The sequence below is a fragment of the Siphateles boraxobius genome, unplaced genomic scaffold (assembly GCF_051911475.1).
Source record: "Siphateles boraxobius isolate OS27281-9 unplaced genomic scaffold, OSU_SipBor_1 65, whole genome shotgun sequence".
NCBI lineage: Eukaryota > Metazoa > Chordata > Actinopteri > Cypriniformes > Leuciscidae > Siphateles > Siphateles boraxobius.
Window position 1 is genome coordinate 12,950,353 of NW_027509192.1, and position 15,121 is coordinate 12,965,473.

Consider the following 15,121-nt stretch of genomic DNA (forward strand, 5'->3'; position numbering starts at 1 on the left):
ACTCCTCTTTCACACCGCAACCGGTGGAGCTCCCCATTGATCCCGCTGGTCCCTCTGTAATGGACGGGCCAGCCGTGTCATTTGGGGCCCCTCCAGGGGATACGTTGTCAATCGCAGCATCGGAGGGGGAGCTGAACTCTGGAGATGATGACTCGGCTGCACTGCCTCCCTCCGGGAGACAAGTGTTGCCCGAGCCAGATCCAGAGATGTCAGCTATGCTGAAAAAGGCCGCCGAGGTGGTAGGGCTCGTGTGGAACCCTCCACCGTGTCCCGAGCCGTCTCGGTTGGATGATTGGTATATCGGGGCGGGCCGTACTGGTTCTCAGTCCGCCGCCCCGGTTCCTTTCTTTCCTGAAGTGCATGAGGAGCTTACGAGGGCATGGATGGCACCTTTCTCTGCCAGAAACCGCCTGAGTAGCTCCTCCCCCCTCACTACCCTTGATGGGGGAGTGGTGAAGGGTTACGAGGCTATCCCTCCGGTGGAGCGGGCCGTTGCGATGCAGTTATGCCCAACGGCGGCCGCTTCCTGGAGAGGTGATCCTCGTCACCCCTCTAAAGCCTGTAAGTTCTCGTCCGCTCTTACAGGCAAGGCTTACAAAGCTTGTGGGCAAGCCGCTTCCTCCTTGCATGCCATGGCGTTGCTCCAGGTCCACCAGGCCCAGGCACTCATGAACATGCACGAGGGTAGTTCGGACCCTGAGCTCATGGGTGAGCTCCGCACTGCAACTGACCTCGCCCTCCGGGCGGCGAAGGTTGCAGCTCGCGCGGTGGGTTCGGCGATGTCCACACTAGTGGTCCAGGAGCGCCATCTCTGGCTCAACCTGGCCGATATGAGAGATGCGGACAAGGTTCGGTTCCTGGACTCTCCCATTTCCCAGGTTGGGTTATTCGGCGACGCTGTGGAGAACTTTGCCCAACAGTTCTCTACAGCTCAGAAGCAGACGGAGGCCATCCGGCACATCCTGCCTCGGAGGGACGCTGCTGCCTTCACCCGCCCCCCGAGGTCAGATCCTCCGCCTGCTCGTCGCCGAGGGCGTCCGCCTGCAGCCGCCTCAGCTCCCGCCGGACCACCGCAGCAGCCTTCACCCAGGTTCCGGCGCGGAGCCGGCCGCGGAAGGGGCGCCCAGCCCGCTCCAGGCGCTGCCAAGCCAGGTGGTAAGCTCCAGCGCAAAAGAAAACGCTGAACCTGGACGGGCTCTCAGGGATGGAAGAGTTGCTTGTGGAGTGGTCGCCGATCCACTCCCTCTGGCTGGTTGGAGGGCCGGCTGGAGTTTTTTGTTATGTGTGTGTCTGTTCCGCCGCTGGCCCCTATAAAAACGGGGTCAGCGGTACCCACATATTCAGAAAAAGAGCAATTTTTCTATTCCTGAGTCCCAAGTGGGCCTGTATGGCGGATGTGACCCTGTATAATAGCCTTACATCCCCCAGCTTCCCTTGGTCGCCAACAGGCAGCTTGGGGCGTTCGAGGACCCGGTCATCCGCCTTCTCACGTCCCCTGCCGCTAGTGGAGACAGGTAAGTGTTGCACTGCACACTAACACCACTATCTCTACTTTGCTGCCCCACCTCAGGCTCGGCTACCCCGCTCAAGTCAGTGATAGTAACATCACATTAGGTGTTGAGCAGACGTGCTCCTGAAAATTCAGTGATATTCTTCACACCAAGTGTTGAGCAGTGCTCCTGACTTGTGCGTGCTTATCTTATCCTGCTGGCGAAGGATTTGATATAGCCGCTCCTCCAGCCGGTACGAAGGCCAGTTGTAAACTCGTTCTTCGTGCTACTAGGTGGTGGGTCGTGACCATCTTGGCCCAAGATTGGTCTGCAGCTTTGACCTGAAGGACACGTGGTGTCCTTCCCCTCGAGTGCTCCAGAGCCCGTTGGGTCTTCAGGTCAACTGGAAGAGAGTAATCTCGCCCACGGGCTGAGTATCTCTTTTTCAGTTTTGGAGAGGTACTCGGTCCAACACGTCTCTCCAGTGAGAATGTGTTCAGCTGGTGTTGAAGTGAGAAAGGGTCCCACTGAAAAGATTCAGAGGCTCCTGGGGTATACGATAGCGCAGCCTAAGTTTGCTTCCTCCGTATGTGACCGCTTCAGCGCTAGCTTTACGATCGAGTCCCGAGGTGACCGTGGCAGAGCAGCTCACCCTGTGTGACTATAGTTCATCCCGGTCTGCTGCCAAACCCTCCTCAGCAGAGGGGCCATGTACAAAGGGCGTGTTTTAACGGGGGCCTGGGCGACCCCCGACTACACGGGCATTCGTGCCTCGAGTTGTTAGACATTGCGGGTGTCACAAACTCTCCCGTCACCTCCTCCTTGGAGTCAGACGCTTCTGAGGGCGCCTTGTTCCACCCCTCCCGCTTACTCAATCGTGCCGCCATCGAGCCTCACGACAGTTATAGCCAGGGCAAGTGGAGACTCCATCCCCTGGGTCCGCTGGGTCTTGACCATTCCGGGGCCGCTCAATTGCCCCCCCCGGTTTTATTTTTCCGCCAGTGTTTGGGTAAACCGAGCAGACTACCCTTGGACAAACACTGGGTCCCAGCTGTCCCAGGGGCCCGCATAATACGTTTAACCCCAGTGAGCCTTCTAAGAAGTGACGGCGACTCAGGGTCCCCTTGCGCTGCTCAAGTCAGTGAGATCATCACACTTCATGTTGAGCAGAGTTGCTCCTGAAACTCAGTGAAGTTCATCGCACTCAGGTGTTGAGCAGCAATGCTCCTGTAGCTCAGTGAGTCCATCACAGGTAGCGCAGTGAATTCATCACACGCAGTGCTGAGCAGAAATGCTCCTGGTGCTCAGTGAAGTTCCTCGCACTCAAGTGTTGAGCAGTAATGCTCCTGAAGCTCAGTGAGTTTATCACACTCAGGTGTTGAGCAGTAATGCTCCTGAAGCTCAGTGAACTTGTCACACTCAAGTGCTGAGCAGAAATGCTCCTGTCGTTCAGTGAAATTCTTCGCACTCAAGTGTTGAGCAGAAATGCTCCTGAAGCTCAGTGAGGGAATGCTCCTGAAGTTCAGTGAACTTGTCACACTCAAGTGCTGAGCAGAAATGCTCCTGTCGCTCAGTGAGGTTCTTCGTACTCAAGTGTTGAGCAGAAATGCTCCTGAAGCTCGGTGAGTTTATCACACTCAGGTGTTGAGCAGGAATGCTCCTGAAGCTCAGTGAACTTGTCACACCCAAGTGCTGAGCAGAAAATGCTCCTGAAGCCCAGTGATCTTCACATGTTGTGTTGAGCAATGCTCCTGTCTTTTGCGCCCGTCACTTGCACCTACGTGCCAAGTCAGGAGAGGAACAGGTCTTCATAGTTGCCCCTTATTGGCCCAACTAGACCTGGCTCCCATCAACAGCCTTCCTGACTTCCCCGGAAAACTCTTCAGGGGCGGGGCACGATGGCACACGCGTTCTTCCCCCGGGGATTCCGGGCGGTCTTACATCTGAACGCGGAGGTTCAGGTGGCTATCACAAGAATGTGTGATAGTTACCATCACTTCTGCGAGCACCCCCTAGAATGGGGTAGCGTGCTTACGCCTTTAGAGGTGGAACCTAGTCGTTGAGTGCGTCTTCTCTCCAGAGGAGATCCTGAAAGCTTTCGATCACTTCAGTGCTCTCTTTCCTGCAAAATGGGTTGCAGTAGGCTGTTTTCCTAAATCACCCTCAAAATGATGTTGCCTCGGTGTTTAAACGACGCTCATCGGGTTGCAGAAGTATGCAGAAGCACGTTCTGATCGTCAGGTTCCTGAGGAGCAAGGTCTTGTAAATCCTTGTGTCCCTCTTTATCCTCTTGGGCCTTGTCCCTGGTGCGACTGCACTGCAGAGACCGCCCCTGAGCCACTGCAGGTAGTGAGTTAAAAATTCTGTTATATCAGTTCTCCTGCTCGCGTGGTCTCTACTAGAGGGTAGGGACTTGCTCGCTTTCGGTCAACGTATTGTGCCAGGAGTCTGGGCCGGCTAACTCTCACAAGCTGAGACCCCGGCTCGGATTGTGCCCAAGGTTCCTACCTCTCCCGTAATAGGAGCAGGTGGTGAGCCTGCAAGCGCTGCCCTGGAGGAGGCAGATCCAGCCCTGGCTTCTCTGTCCGTTCGCTTGGACGTGTACAGAATGCAAGTCATAAACCTCAGACCAGCTCTTCAAATATCTGTTGGAATTCAGCAGAGAGGGAAGGCTGTTTCCATGCAAAGTTGCACTTAGTGCTTGCCTTCATTTCGGCAAAGATCCGAGATGCAACATGTCCACTTAGGTGTTGAGCTCCTCTATGATGAGTGTAAAGTGCTCCGCCTGGGCGTTGACGATATACTTTGCTAAACAGATTCTAGAGTTGGGGGCTGGACGACACCTGGTTGAACCGCTGCTTCCCGTGGGCTCCCTTCTCATGAAGCCAGTTTCACCGTGAGCCCGGTTCAAGTGTCGGCTTGCTGCGCCATTCCCCTCCTATGGACTGGATACGTGCGCCTTTCTACTCCAGTTGAGTTCCCTTAAAATTGAACCCTGTTGAGTTCCTCCACACCCCTCCGACGTCGGACGTGCGGAACGTCTGGTGTTAGGCCTACCACTCGTAAGCAGTGTGGAACCTGTGTTAGGCTGGGTCCATATGTTGTGGTCCCTTCGGTGACCCCATATGTGTATTCTTCCACGATACGGCTCCCTGCGGTGAGCCCGTGTCTTCCCTCGGCAGAGTCTCTCTGCCGTCACTGTCCGGTGTGTCTCCCCCCGTCTTAGGCTGGAGCCACCCCAGTGACATTCCATATGTTAGACTGCCCGGTTTCCGCCCAGTTCATATGTGTATTCTCCACGTTACCTCCCTCGGGTTGGATGTGGCTTCCGCAGCGTCCCTTCCTTCCAACATACGGGGAACGCTTTCCCAGTGGTCCTGTAGGAACAGCAGTGACTTCCCTGGCCTAAGCCCTGTCCTTCCCCGCCTTAAGTTTGCGGGGGCATCAGGAGGCTTTGGTTTTGGCACTGGAAGGTGGCAGCGTTAGTGGCGTGTTCAATGGTTGATCCCATTTCAGTCGCGTCGACTACGTCCGACGTTATCGACTGAAAGGGAACGTCCTGGTTGCGTATGCAACCCACCGTTCCCTGAAGGAGGGAACGGAGGACGTAGTCCCCTTGCCACTACCGCTGGACCACCGCTGACCCCGGGTTACTCTCGGCTCCTCAGCGAAAAGCAACTAGTGCGTGCATCCACTTCCGTATTTATACCCGCGCCGCGGGGGCGGAGTGTGTGATGCAAATCACGCACGCCAAATTCCATTGGCTCGTTCAATAGTAATCGAAGATGATAGGCTCCCTAGCGTGATCCCATTTCAGTCGCGTCGACTACGTCCTCCGTTCCCTCCTTCAGGGAACGGTGGGTTGCATACGCAACCAGGACGTTATATTATCTTGTGTGCAATCTATTAATTAATCTTCCATGTTAAATTATCTTGTGTGCTATCTATCCTTGAGCAAATATTCACATCAGTTAACACACCTTGATTACTTTCAGTGGAAATTAGATTCAAATTCATTTGAAATTCAAATATATTGTGTAAATATTTCATTTCAGGGTGCAGTTTTCTCTATTTGCTCTTAAACGGGGCATGTAAGGCGGTCTGTCCGAAGGGTTACTTTGAAGATTTGGATAAGGGGATCTGTGTGAGCTGCCATCCCACCTGTGCCACCTGCTCTGGTCCCCTATCTGACGACTGCGAGACCTGCTCTTCCCTCACCCCAAAACTCTACGAGGGCACGTGTTTGGAGGTGTGCCCAACGGGCACTTATTACCAGACCTCTGATAAAGAATGCCAGGGTGAAGTATTATCTGTAATTTAATGTATTATAAGCAGGGGTGCGCATAGTCTCGCGTAGCCAGACCTTCAGACTTACGGCAGAAGGTCTGGACTCTATCGCAGCTTTTCTTGGCCAAGGACCGCCCAAGAGGACATTTGACTGACATGTAACGCAACCAGTCACAGTTCGTTTTGTTCCACGTCATGTTTAGGGGCGTGACAATATAATGTCGATGTCCCTTCAATAACATTACAATAACAGCGTGCATCTAATCAGTTATTCATTCAAGAATGTTGTGCAAGTTTACTGCAACAATGGAGCCGTGAACTTTACATACTTTTGAAAATCCAGCGATCCTGGTAATCGCTCATTGTCACAGTTGTAACACAACGGCTTTCTTCTTCCACAAGGGGTTTTAGCATCAAGGCATTTGTTTCCACGTGGACAATTAAAGAACGCGACACGCGTCTCCCAGACATCCTGTAGAATTCAACCAATCAGATCGTGATAAAAAATTGGAAAACAATCCAAGTCCAGGCACTCAGTAGATTACAAAAGTAAAAAAAGCCTTTATTATTTAGTCGAGGGCTAAACCATTAAAAAACACCAATGTGTATCGGCCCACTGGCCTTCATCAGGGTGTTGGTAACAAACAGACAAAATCAAGCAATACTTATAGTTGCATTGGTTTCAGGCAGTTGCACTGCTGTCACTTTAAGACCGAATGCAAGGAACGAATATACTGACACACATCCAATTTCTTTCTCAAATTTTCACTCATGACATAACTGAGAGAATTACTCTGTTCAGCTCCATATGCATCTTGAATTTTTTCGCACTAATTAATTGGTCCATAAGTTGGCAACACTAGCCCAGCCCGTTGTCAAAAAATAAACGGATGAGATGGAATAACAACCAACTACACAAGCAAACTGGTTATATGAATTACTGGTTATATTTTGTAATTGCTATAATTGAATATATGTAGATAAATGTGGCTGATATGCAAACAAATATAAAATGTTCTTATATGTCCCATATTTGTCTCCGTAGAATGTCACCAGACTTGTGCACGCTGTGAAGGTCCTGAGCCCACCCAGTGTCTGCAGTGCGAAAAGAGTCTCGTTCTTGATCCCAACACCATGATGTGTGGGGTTACCGGGGATTCAGACTGCCCACCCAGAACGTTCCTTCATAATAATCAGTTCACTTGCCAAGCATGTCATCGGCTCTGCCAGTCCTGCGAGGGGCCTGGACCCACTGAATGCCAGACCTGTGCCCTGCCCAACTACCTCCACAGTACGTATGACTTGAACTTGTGTCAATACATTTCCATTTCTTAAGTTTAGATCTACAATTAAAGTGCCCCTATTATGCTTTTGCAAAACTTTATCTTTTAAAGACGGGGCAGTATACACTTTATTTGGACCCAATTACTCCCTGTAATTATGATTAATTATTGATGTATACATTTTCAAAATACATAGTTTGTGTTTAATATGGTTTACACCCAGTGCACAACTGTAGGTAGGTCTTTGCTAACTCATGCTGAAATAGCTGAAAAAGTTCTACTAATCAGATGTGGGCCTACTATTACCTAAATTTCTGTCAATAAAAATTGTGTCGGATGTTTGGGTTGATCAACTAGTTCTTCCAATGTTTGGGCTCGAAATATGGTAAAATTGACGCCATTGTTACTTTTCTTTCACTGTGTACAATCGCTGAGGATTGAGCAAGGCTCCGGAGCTGAAATTAAGGTATGGTATGGGCGTTTCGTTTCCAACATGCGCTGTAAGCTATAGACCAATCACAACAGACTGGGCCATCTGACCAATCAGAGAGGAGTAGACTCTTGGAAAGGAGGTGTTCGGAGAGGCTGAATCTTCGAACAAATAGTTTTAGACTCATTGACAAATTAGGTGATGCTGCTATGTATATTATGAGGAAATGAAAGTGTTTTTTGACCTTGGATGCATGTTAACCTTTTTGTAGGAGTTCAAAAATAAAATTAGGAACCTTTAAAATAGCATAATAGGGGCACTTACAGTGGAAAAAAGAAAATCTTCCCCCTGATGTTTGTAATTATTAATACTGAATTAAAGGTTTCATCAGTTGTGGTCTTGCTCTTTTAAGTTTTACTTAAAGTTACTGTGTTTGTGTTACAGATGGTTCGTGCGTGAGCAAGTGTCCTGTGGGAACTTACAGTGCCCATGAGGAGGCTGACGGGGTAGATCTGGGTTTCTGTATGCCCTGTGATCATGTGTGTGCCACCTGCACCGGGGCATCTCCCAGAGACTGTCTGAGCTGCGCACCAGGCTACCTTCATCTCCTCTCTCATCTCTGTGTTGGCCACTGTCCCACAGGGTGAGATCATCTTACACACACACACAACAAATCCATCCACTGCTAATTAAAAGCTAGAAAAGCAACTAGTACCAGAGTTAGATTAAACTGATTGCTCCTAAAACTTTTCATAACTTAAAGTAGTTAAAGACTGACTTTAGGTAAATAATGACTTTGACAAGGGTCAAATTGTTATGGCCTGGTGAAACGGCAAGGCTTGTACAGCTATCAGCGCCGTGCCCTAGTTGTGTGGCTACAGATATGTTGAGCTGTGTTGCTCAAATGGGAAATACAGGTTTGATTCTGGCCTGTTTTGATCTTATTCCAGTGTAACTTTCTGCTTTCTCTTCATTGCCTGCAAATAATAACAAGAGATACATGTCTTGATGTCCCGTCCTCAGGTACTACAGCTCAGAGGAGCGCTGTGAGAAGTGTGACCGTTCCTGTGAGCAGTGCACGGGCCCAGGGCCGGATACCTGCCGGATGTGCACACCTCCTTTGATGGACCTGCAGGGCACCAGACAGTGTGTGGATCAGTGTCCACAGCGCTTTTTTGAGAGCGGGCACAGCTGCAGACAGTGCCACACTAGCTGCAAGTCCTGCACAGGTGCTTCTTTTATCATTGTTCTTACATTTTATGAGATTCTGAAATGCCAGTGTAAGGCCGTCTAACTCGATCCAATGGCGGTAATCGAATTAGCAGTGAAGGTCTTTGCGTGTTACTGTCTTTTCTCGCAGCAAAGTATTTTTGTTTAAATGCAATACATTTTCTCATATGTATTAACTCGTTATTTCATCTGACTCCATAAATGAAAAAGGCTTTAAATGATATCTGTGCATCATTAAATGTGAGCGAATGTTCTACTATTCTTTTAAACTCTTGAATGAAAATAATGTCAAAGTCAATTAGAATAATCAAATGTCACAATTTAATATGGCAGGTAAATGTATCATTATAATTTCATAATCAATTCAAGGATAATCAATGCAAAACATCAAATGCTCTATAACAAAGAGGAAAAAGTTTACCCGACAAGAATGCGTGAGGCTGAGAGTCTCGCAACTCTCAGCCTCACGGGCCGATCTCAGATATAGAAAAGGCCCTGAACTCTCGCTGCGTTTCATTATATACCCAGACCTCATTTCAAATCTAAACATCATTCACAGTGGAATTTTACCTGTAAGTCACCATTTGCTAGCAGTGGAAAATTAGCATTCAGTCAAATGGTCGAAGGTGTTAACTCAAAGACACACCCTCCAGTGTTGGAGGGTGTGGAAGATATTTCTAAACTTCCTAAGAACTTTATTACCTTTTGGGTTTACTTCTTTGGGAATGAGACATTTGTACCAGTCGTACCGAGACATTTCAAATAATACCAAATATGTATAAAACTAGATGATAATCATTCACATTAAACCATTTCTTCATTTCAAGAACCAAGATTCTTGTGTGAGTTTGGGAGATCTCTGCCAGGATGAAGAATGGGGGAGAGAAATGTAGATTAGGATGAGGGAGGTGTGACCTTCATCTCAATAGTGCATGAGGGGGAGTTCAAATGTTAATTTCCTTTGTTTTCTCAGAGAGTGGCCCTCTCTTAAAGTCCTTCAAGTTTTTCCAGTCTTACACCAGCATCTACTACAATCTACATTCTTATCATTATATGGTGGCCCTTGTTTGATCTCAAAATATCAATGCAAACAGGCAGACAGATGTTCAGTTTGCTGATTGGTTTCAATCTGCTAAAATACATGCTATAGAAACCACAATGATATAAAACCTGTTGACCCAACCACCAAAGTAAATAATTCCTGGAAAAATCTTTTAGCATTCATCCTGTCCATCTATGAGGAAGTTAGGCCGGAACAGGATTCCCTGAAAAGAAAGAGATCTAGTAGTTAAAAGTTACTCATTCTTACTAATGACCTCCCACTGTAAAAGGAATATTTTGGGTTCACAATTTAAGCTCAGTCAACAGAACTTATGGCACAATGTTGGTTACAATGAAAATGAATTTCTACCTGTCTACTTTCCCTTAAAGAAGTAAAACAATGACCTAAAAAAACCCCTCAGATAAGCATCTCTTTGAAGGTGACCACATACGCCTCGCCCGTTCTCATCTGCGTGTTTCTGTGTTGTTTGCAGATAGAACTCCTCAGGGATGTGTGACGTGTGACTGGGGCAGCGTCCTGCAGGATGGCGTGTGTTACCCTCGCTGTGAGGAGAGTCGATATTACTCACAGGATGTAAGTGCTCATGTCAGACAGGGGGTGTGGAAGTTTATATAGCATAGTATTCAGGTTTAAGTTTACACATTTTAAGAAAGTATAAACAAGACTATAAAGTAAATGTTGAACTATTAAACTCTTTATAACAGAATTTACTCTTTAGATTTATTTTAGCGTTGGCTACCAAGACGAAACCATCTAAAAAAAATGTGTGACTGTAAAGTATGTTTCTAAAGAATCTTTTAATCTAAAGGCACTACAAAAGTCCCAGAATAGTCATCATGTCTTATTTGTAATAAGCCCGTATTGAGTTTCTCATTAGCAATGTGTGCTAAAATACATCAGATGTATCATAAATGATAATGATCATGCATTCCTATGTCTTTACAAATCACAAAACTGGTTCTTTAAGCAAAATCTAGGTTACATTGAGGTCTGTCCATAAACATTAAAATACTCCATGTTTCAATAGTGTAGGCACAAGACGTGAATAAAACCTGAACATGAATTTAGTGTGAAGGTATGTATAAGGTTACATCCAATTTTGTCAGCATACACAACCCTAAAACCTGAAAACAATATTTTTTTGAATAGCTCTACAGATCAAATAATACAAATTTTAACAGACCAATTCAAGTTTTTAGAAAATTATATGCTTCACATATCTGAGCAGCCATTCTGCTTTAATTGTACGTTTTTTTTAATAAGCCAACAATACACTGCAACTGTCAACAAAAGACTCTAATCATTCCACATGTATCTCTTTCAATGGTGTTAGGGAGTTTGTGAACCCTGTGATGAGACCTGCAGACATTGTTCCAGTGCCGGGCCCAGGAGCTGTCTCACCTGTCATTTGGGTTTTGCCCTACATGTCAATGACAGTCAGTGTGTACCCTGCTGCCAGTCGGGGGAGAAGGACAGGACGTGCTGTCTCTGCAATACTGGCTCAGGTATGACTCATGTTTTTACTTTAAGCCTTTAATTGGGTTATTTACATAGAGACATAATGCCATGTATTTTTACAATGGGAGTCATACAGTACATTTCCTGTTTTACTTGCAGTACCATATTTTCTATATGACTTGCAACAGCTTTTTACGAGGAACAGATGAAAAACAAATTCCATAATTACTCCTTTCTGAAGCTGTCAAATTGTTGTGGTTGTTTAATTTTAAAAAATTGCCAAAAAAGTATAATTACGTTATACTTATACGTTATACAAAAAAGTTAAATAAACCGGTCCAATATATATATATATATATATATATATATATATGGCCCCCTTCACCACCCTGTACTGTATAAAATATTTTTTTACATGTTTTTGCAATTAGTTTCCCTAAATCTAACTATATATATTAGAGATGCACCGATTACAATTTTCTAGGCCGATTCCGATTTCCAATTTTCAATAAGTTTGGCCTGCCTGTTTAGCCAATTCCGATTTAATTTTTTCTAACCACTTTACAGCAAACACAAATATTTATTTTCTATCTTTTCTTTAATATAACATTTTACATAGAACATTTTTTGAACAAATTAAATACAATAGAACTATATAAATTATTCCTTCTGGTGTGGGAAATTCACATATATCTAAGTGCAGTTATGGTATGGAACAAACATTTTCATTCCATATATTAGCAAATAAAAATAAAATAAATATAGCCTTGCAGTATAAAGATGTTTCTCAACACACACACACACACACACACACACACACACACACACACACACACACACACTCACACACACACTTATTGCAATCACTTGTACATCAATGGCAAGTTTTATTTCGCAAACAGTTCTTCTCTCGTCTGCCACATGTCCAGGCTAAACAATCACTTTAATTGAGCGCGAGCTGTGCAGCAAAAGTAGACTGCACCGAAACCCCGCTTCACTGCTGATCACGCGAGCTCGATGCTCAAGCACTGCTCCTGCTGTCGGTGTGAATGCACTCATTGATTAACATGCACGCCAGAAAAAAACCCTGCGCTTCTCACGCTTGGGGTGTGAAACGGCCGTAATTAACGAGGTTTCCTACATGTGCATTCCATGTGCACGTGTGATGCTGATGTTGCGCGATTGACCGGCGAAAAAATCGGAATATGTCAGACTGACCGGCGGTCATGGCCGATCACGTGAAAATCGTACGATTCCGATCACCAGCCGATCAATCGGTGCATCTCTAATATATATATATATATATATATATATATATATATATATATACACACACACACACATCGATGAGCCAAAACATTCTGACCACCTGCCTAATTTGCTGTTCATGCACCGAGGCATGGCCTCTACTAGACCCCTGAAGGTTTCCTGTGGTCTCTGGTACCAAGACATTAGCAGTAGATCCTTCAAGTCCTGTAGGTTGCGAGGTGGAGTCGCCATGGATCGAACTTGTTGGTCCAGCAGTTCCCACGGTTGCTCAATTGGATTGAGATCTGGGGAATTTGGATTCCAAATGTGTGCAGTGTGACAGGGTGCATTATCCTGCTGAAAGAGGCCACTGCTATCAGGGAAGATGATTGATTGGAGATGATCAACAGTAGGTGACTTGTCAGAATGTTTTGGCTCATCAACATATGCATGTCTATAATATTCATTTTACAGGTTTTACAGTGAAAAAGTCCCTTTAATGCTATTTTTTTTTTTACAGCATTGTGTCTTGAGGCACCTGTTCCGAGTCAAACTCAGGATGAAGTTATTCTGAGGTCCCAAGCGGTACAGCACGCATCTGCAGCCTTACCTGCTGCTCTGCTGCTAGCTGTAGTGCTAGCTCTAGTTGTGTTTGCTCTGGTACAGGCAAGGGCCAAAAAAAGGTTATGCTGGAGACAGAGCTATGAACGGCTGAGCGGGGAGGCCAGTTCCCGGCCCATGCCCCACGGAGTACCAGAACCAGAGGACAGCGGAGACGAGGCAGATGTGGTCTACACCAGCCGAGATGGATCTGTCTATCGGCGCTACGGTTTCATCCACGAGCCAGACACGGAGGAGGAGCAGGATGAGGAGGACGCTACTGAGAATACACATCTCAACAGAACCTAAAATATGGTCACTAAATAAATTCTACTAATTCTTTACATGCACACTTCTGTAGTCAAAACTTGTGGTCGACTGATATTGATTTTTTTATCAATGATGCCACTGCCGATATTTTTGGTGGTTGGCCAATGGCCGATATATATCACACTATTTAATTTAAAGAAAGTAAAAACACATGCTAATTGTTCACATTAAATTTAAATGTATTTGAGATTATGTTTACTAAATTAGAAATTAATAATTTGAAAATGAATATGAAATATTTTGAATTGTGAAATAAACCGATATATACTTTTGCAATGCCATTTAGTATATTTCGCAAATAAATAAATTATTAAAAATATAAATGAGTACATACGTTTTATAATGGCTATAAATGTACACCACAATATTTCACAGCTGGATTTGCCAAAGTTTGCAAGGTTTATGAAATGAAAATGATTTTAGATTCAAAAAACCTGTTTAAATTATATAAATGCGTATTGCTGTATGCTGACAGTACGAGAAAGTATAGTTCGTGTTTGTTTTTCAATTATTAATAATAGCAAAAACTTTTTTAAATACTGTTTACTTTCTGTGTTTAACAGCTATGTCTAATAATTTATTATAGAGAACTGTTAAACAGACAGCAAACTAATAACGATGGATATGGGAACTCAGATTCTCATAGATATATACACTAGATTGCGCTTTGGCTACGGCAGGTCATTGGAACGAATGCGTCAATAGAGCCGCCATCACGGAACACGGGAGCCCCTCCTCTTTAATGCATCAGTGTCAATGTAGGAAAAGGTCTAACGGAAATAAAATCGCCAAAAAATGTCATGAATGCAATTTTCTAGATGTTTTGGCTCGTTCCAACAGTCAGACATGTACTTATGTATTAGTCCAGAATTTTTTTTAAAAAATTTACAAACTTTCACATTCTTGTGACATGTAATCCCTTGCTGTCTGGTTTTTAGATTTCGTTCGTGTGAACATCCATACGCAGCACGAAAGTCCGACATCATCCATGAATTCAGCGTTACCTAGCTACTTTCTATGACAAGACCCCTGTTCCAAGATGGCGGCTGTTTTGACGAATGCTTAGAACCCCAAGGTGACATCTATTGTATATATCTATGTCAGATTCTTCAAAATTAAAGTCTTGGCTGTCAAAAAAAAAAAAAAAAATCAGCCAAACAGAAAAAAATATTTGGGCCATCATTAAAAATGGCCAAATATTGGCCGATATATCGGTCGACCTCTAAAAACCCACTGGACTGGATGATGGTATCAACAAACAACTCTGTGTAATTAATGCTAAATCGATTCATGATAGCATCTTTTTTATGTTCTTTCTTGATATGTTTATTCTTATATACTGTATATATTTATCTGGAATTTCAAAATATTGATTCCAGCGTCTATGTAGACTGTTATGTTATTGTAATATAGCTCTGTCTGTAATGTAATGTTTGTTAATGTTATTAATGATGGTTACTAAAAAGTGGTACCAGACATTTTTTGGGGGGTGATTAGAAGATGGCAGTTTATTTAGAGATCCTATATTTTCTTAGTAAAGAATATGCAATCCATTTCAGAAAAATATTATTTCTGTCTCTTTATTAGCTGTTTTGCTGAACAATAAGTCTTGAAAATGTCTTGGCATACACTGTAAAAACAAAAGAAAAAAAGATTTTTCACAATCCCAACCTTTTTTCTTTTTTCAAATTAACAAATTAAC

General features: G+C 44.8%; 1 protein-coding gene across 2 annotated transcripts in view; it reads left to right on the forward strand.

Moving 5' to 3' along the window:
- Positions 1-14,983, forward strand: part of LOC143721025 (cysteine repeat modular protein 2) — a 30,270-nt gene extending 15,287 nt beyond the window's left edge. Inside the window, exons 10-17 of one of the 2 annotated variants that reach the window (XM_077211090.1) lie at positions 5,546-5,788; positions 6,823-7,068; positions 7,935-8,133; positions 8,514-8,719; positions 10,256-10,356; positions 11,117-11,288; positions 13,010-13,404; positions 14,358-14,983. In XM_077211090.1, coding sequence (XP_077067205.1) covers positions 5,546-5,788; positions 6,823-7,068; positions 7,935-8,133; positions 8,514-8,719; positions 10,256-10,356; positions 11,117-11,288; positions 13,010-13,398 — 1,556 coding nt within the window. In that variant the 3' untranslated portion in view covers positions 13,399-13,404; positions 14,358-14,983. Of the gene's footprint in view, positions 1-5,545; positions 5,789-6,822; positions 7,069-7,934; positions 8,134-8,513; positions 8,720-10,255; positions 10,357-11,116; positions 11,289-13,009 lie in introns of both variants that reach the window. The other variant, XM_077211089.1, reaches the window with a different exon arrangement.
- Positions 14,984-15,121: the final 138 nt, after the last annotated feature.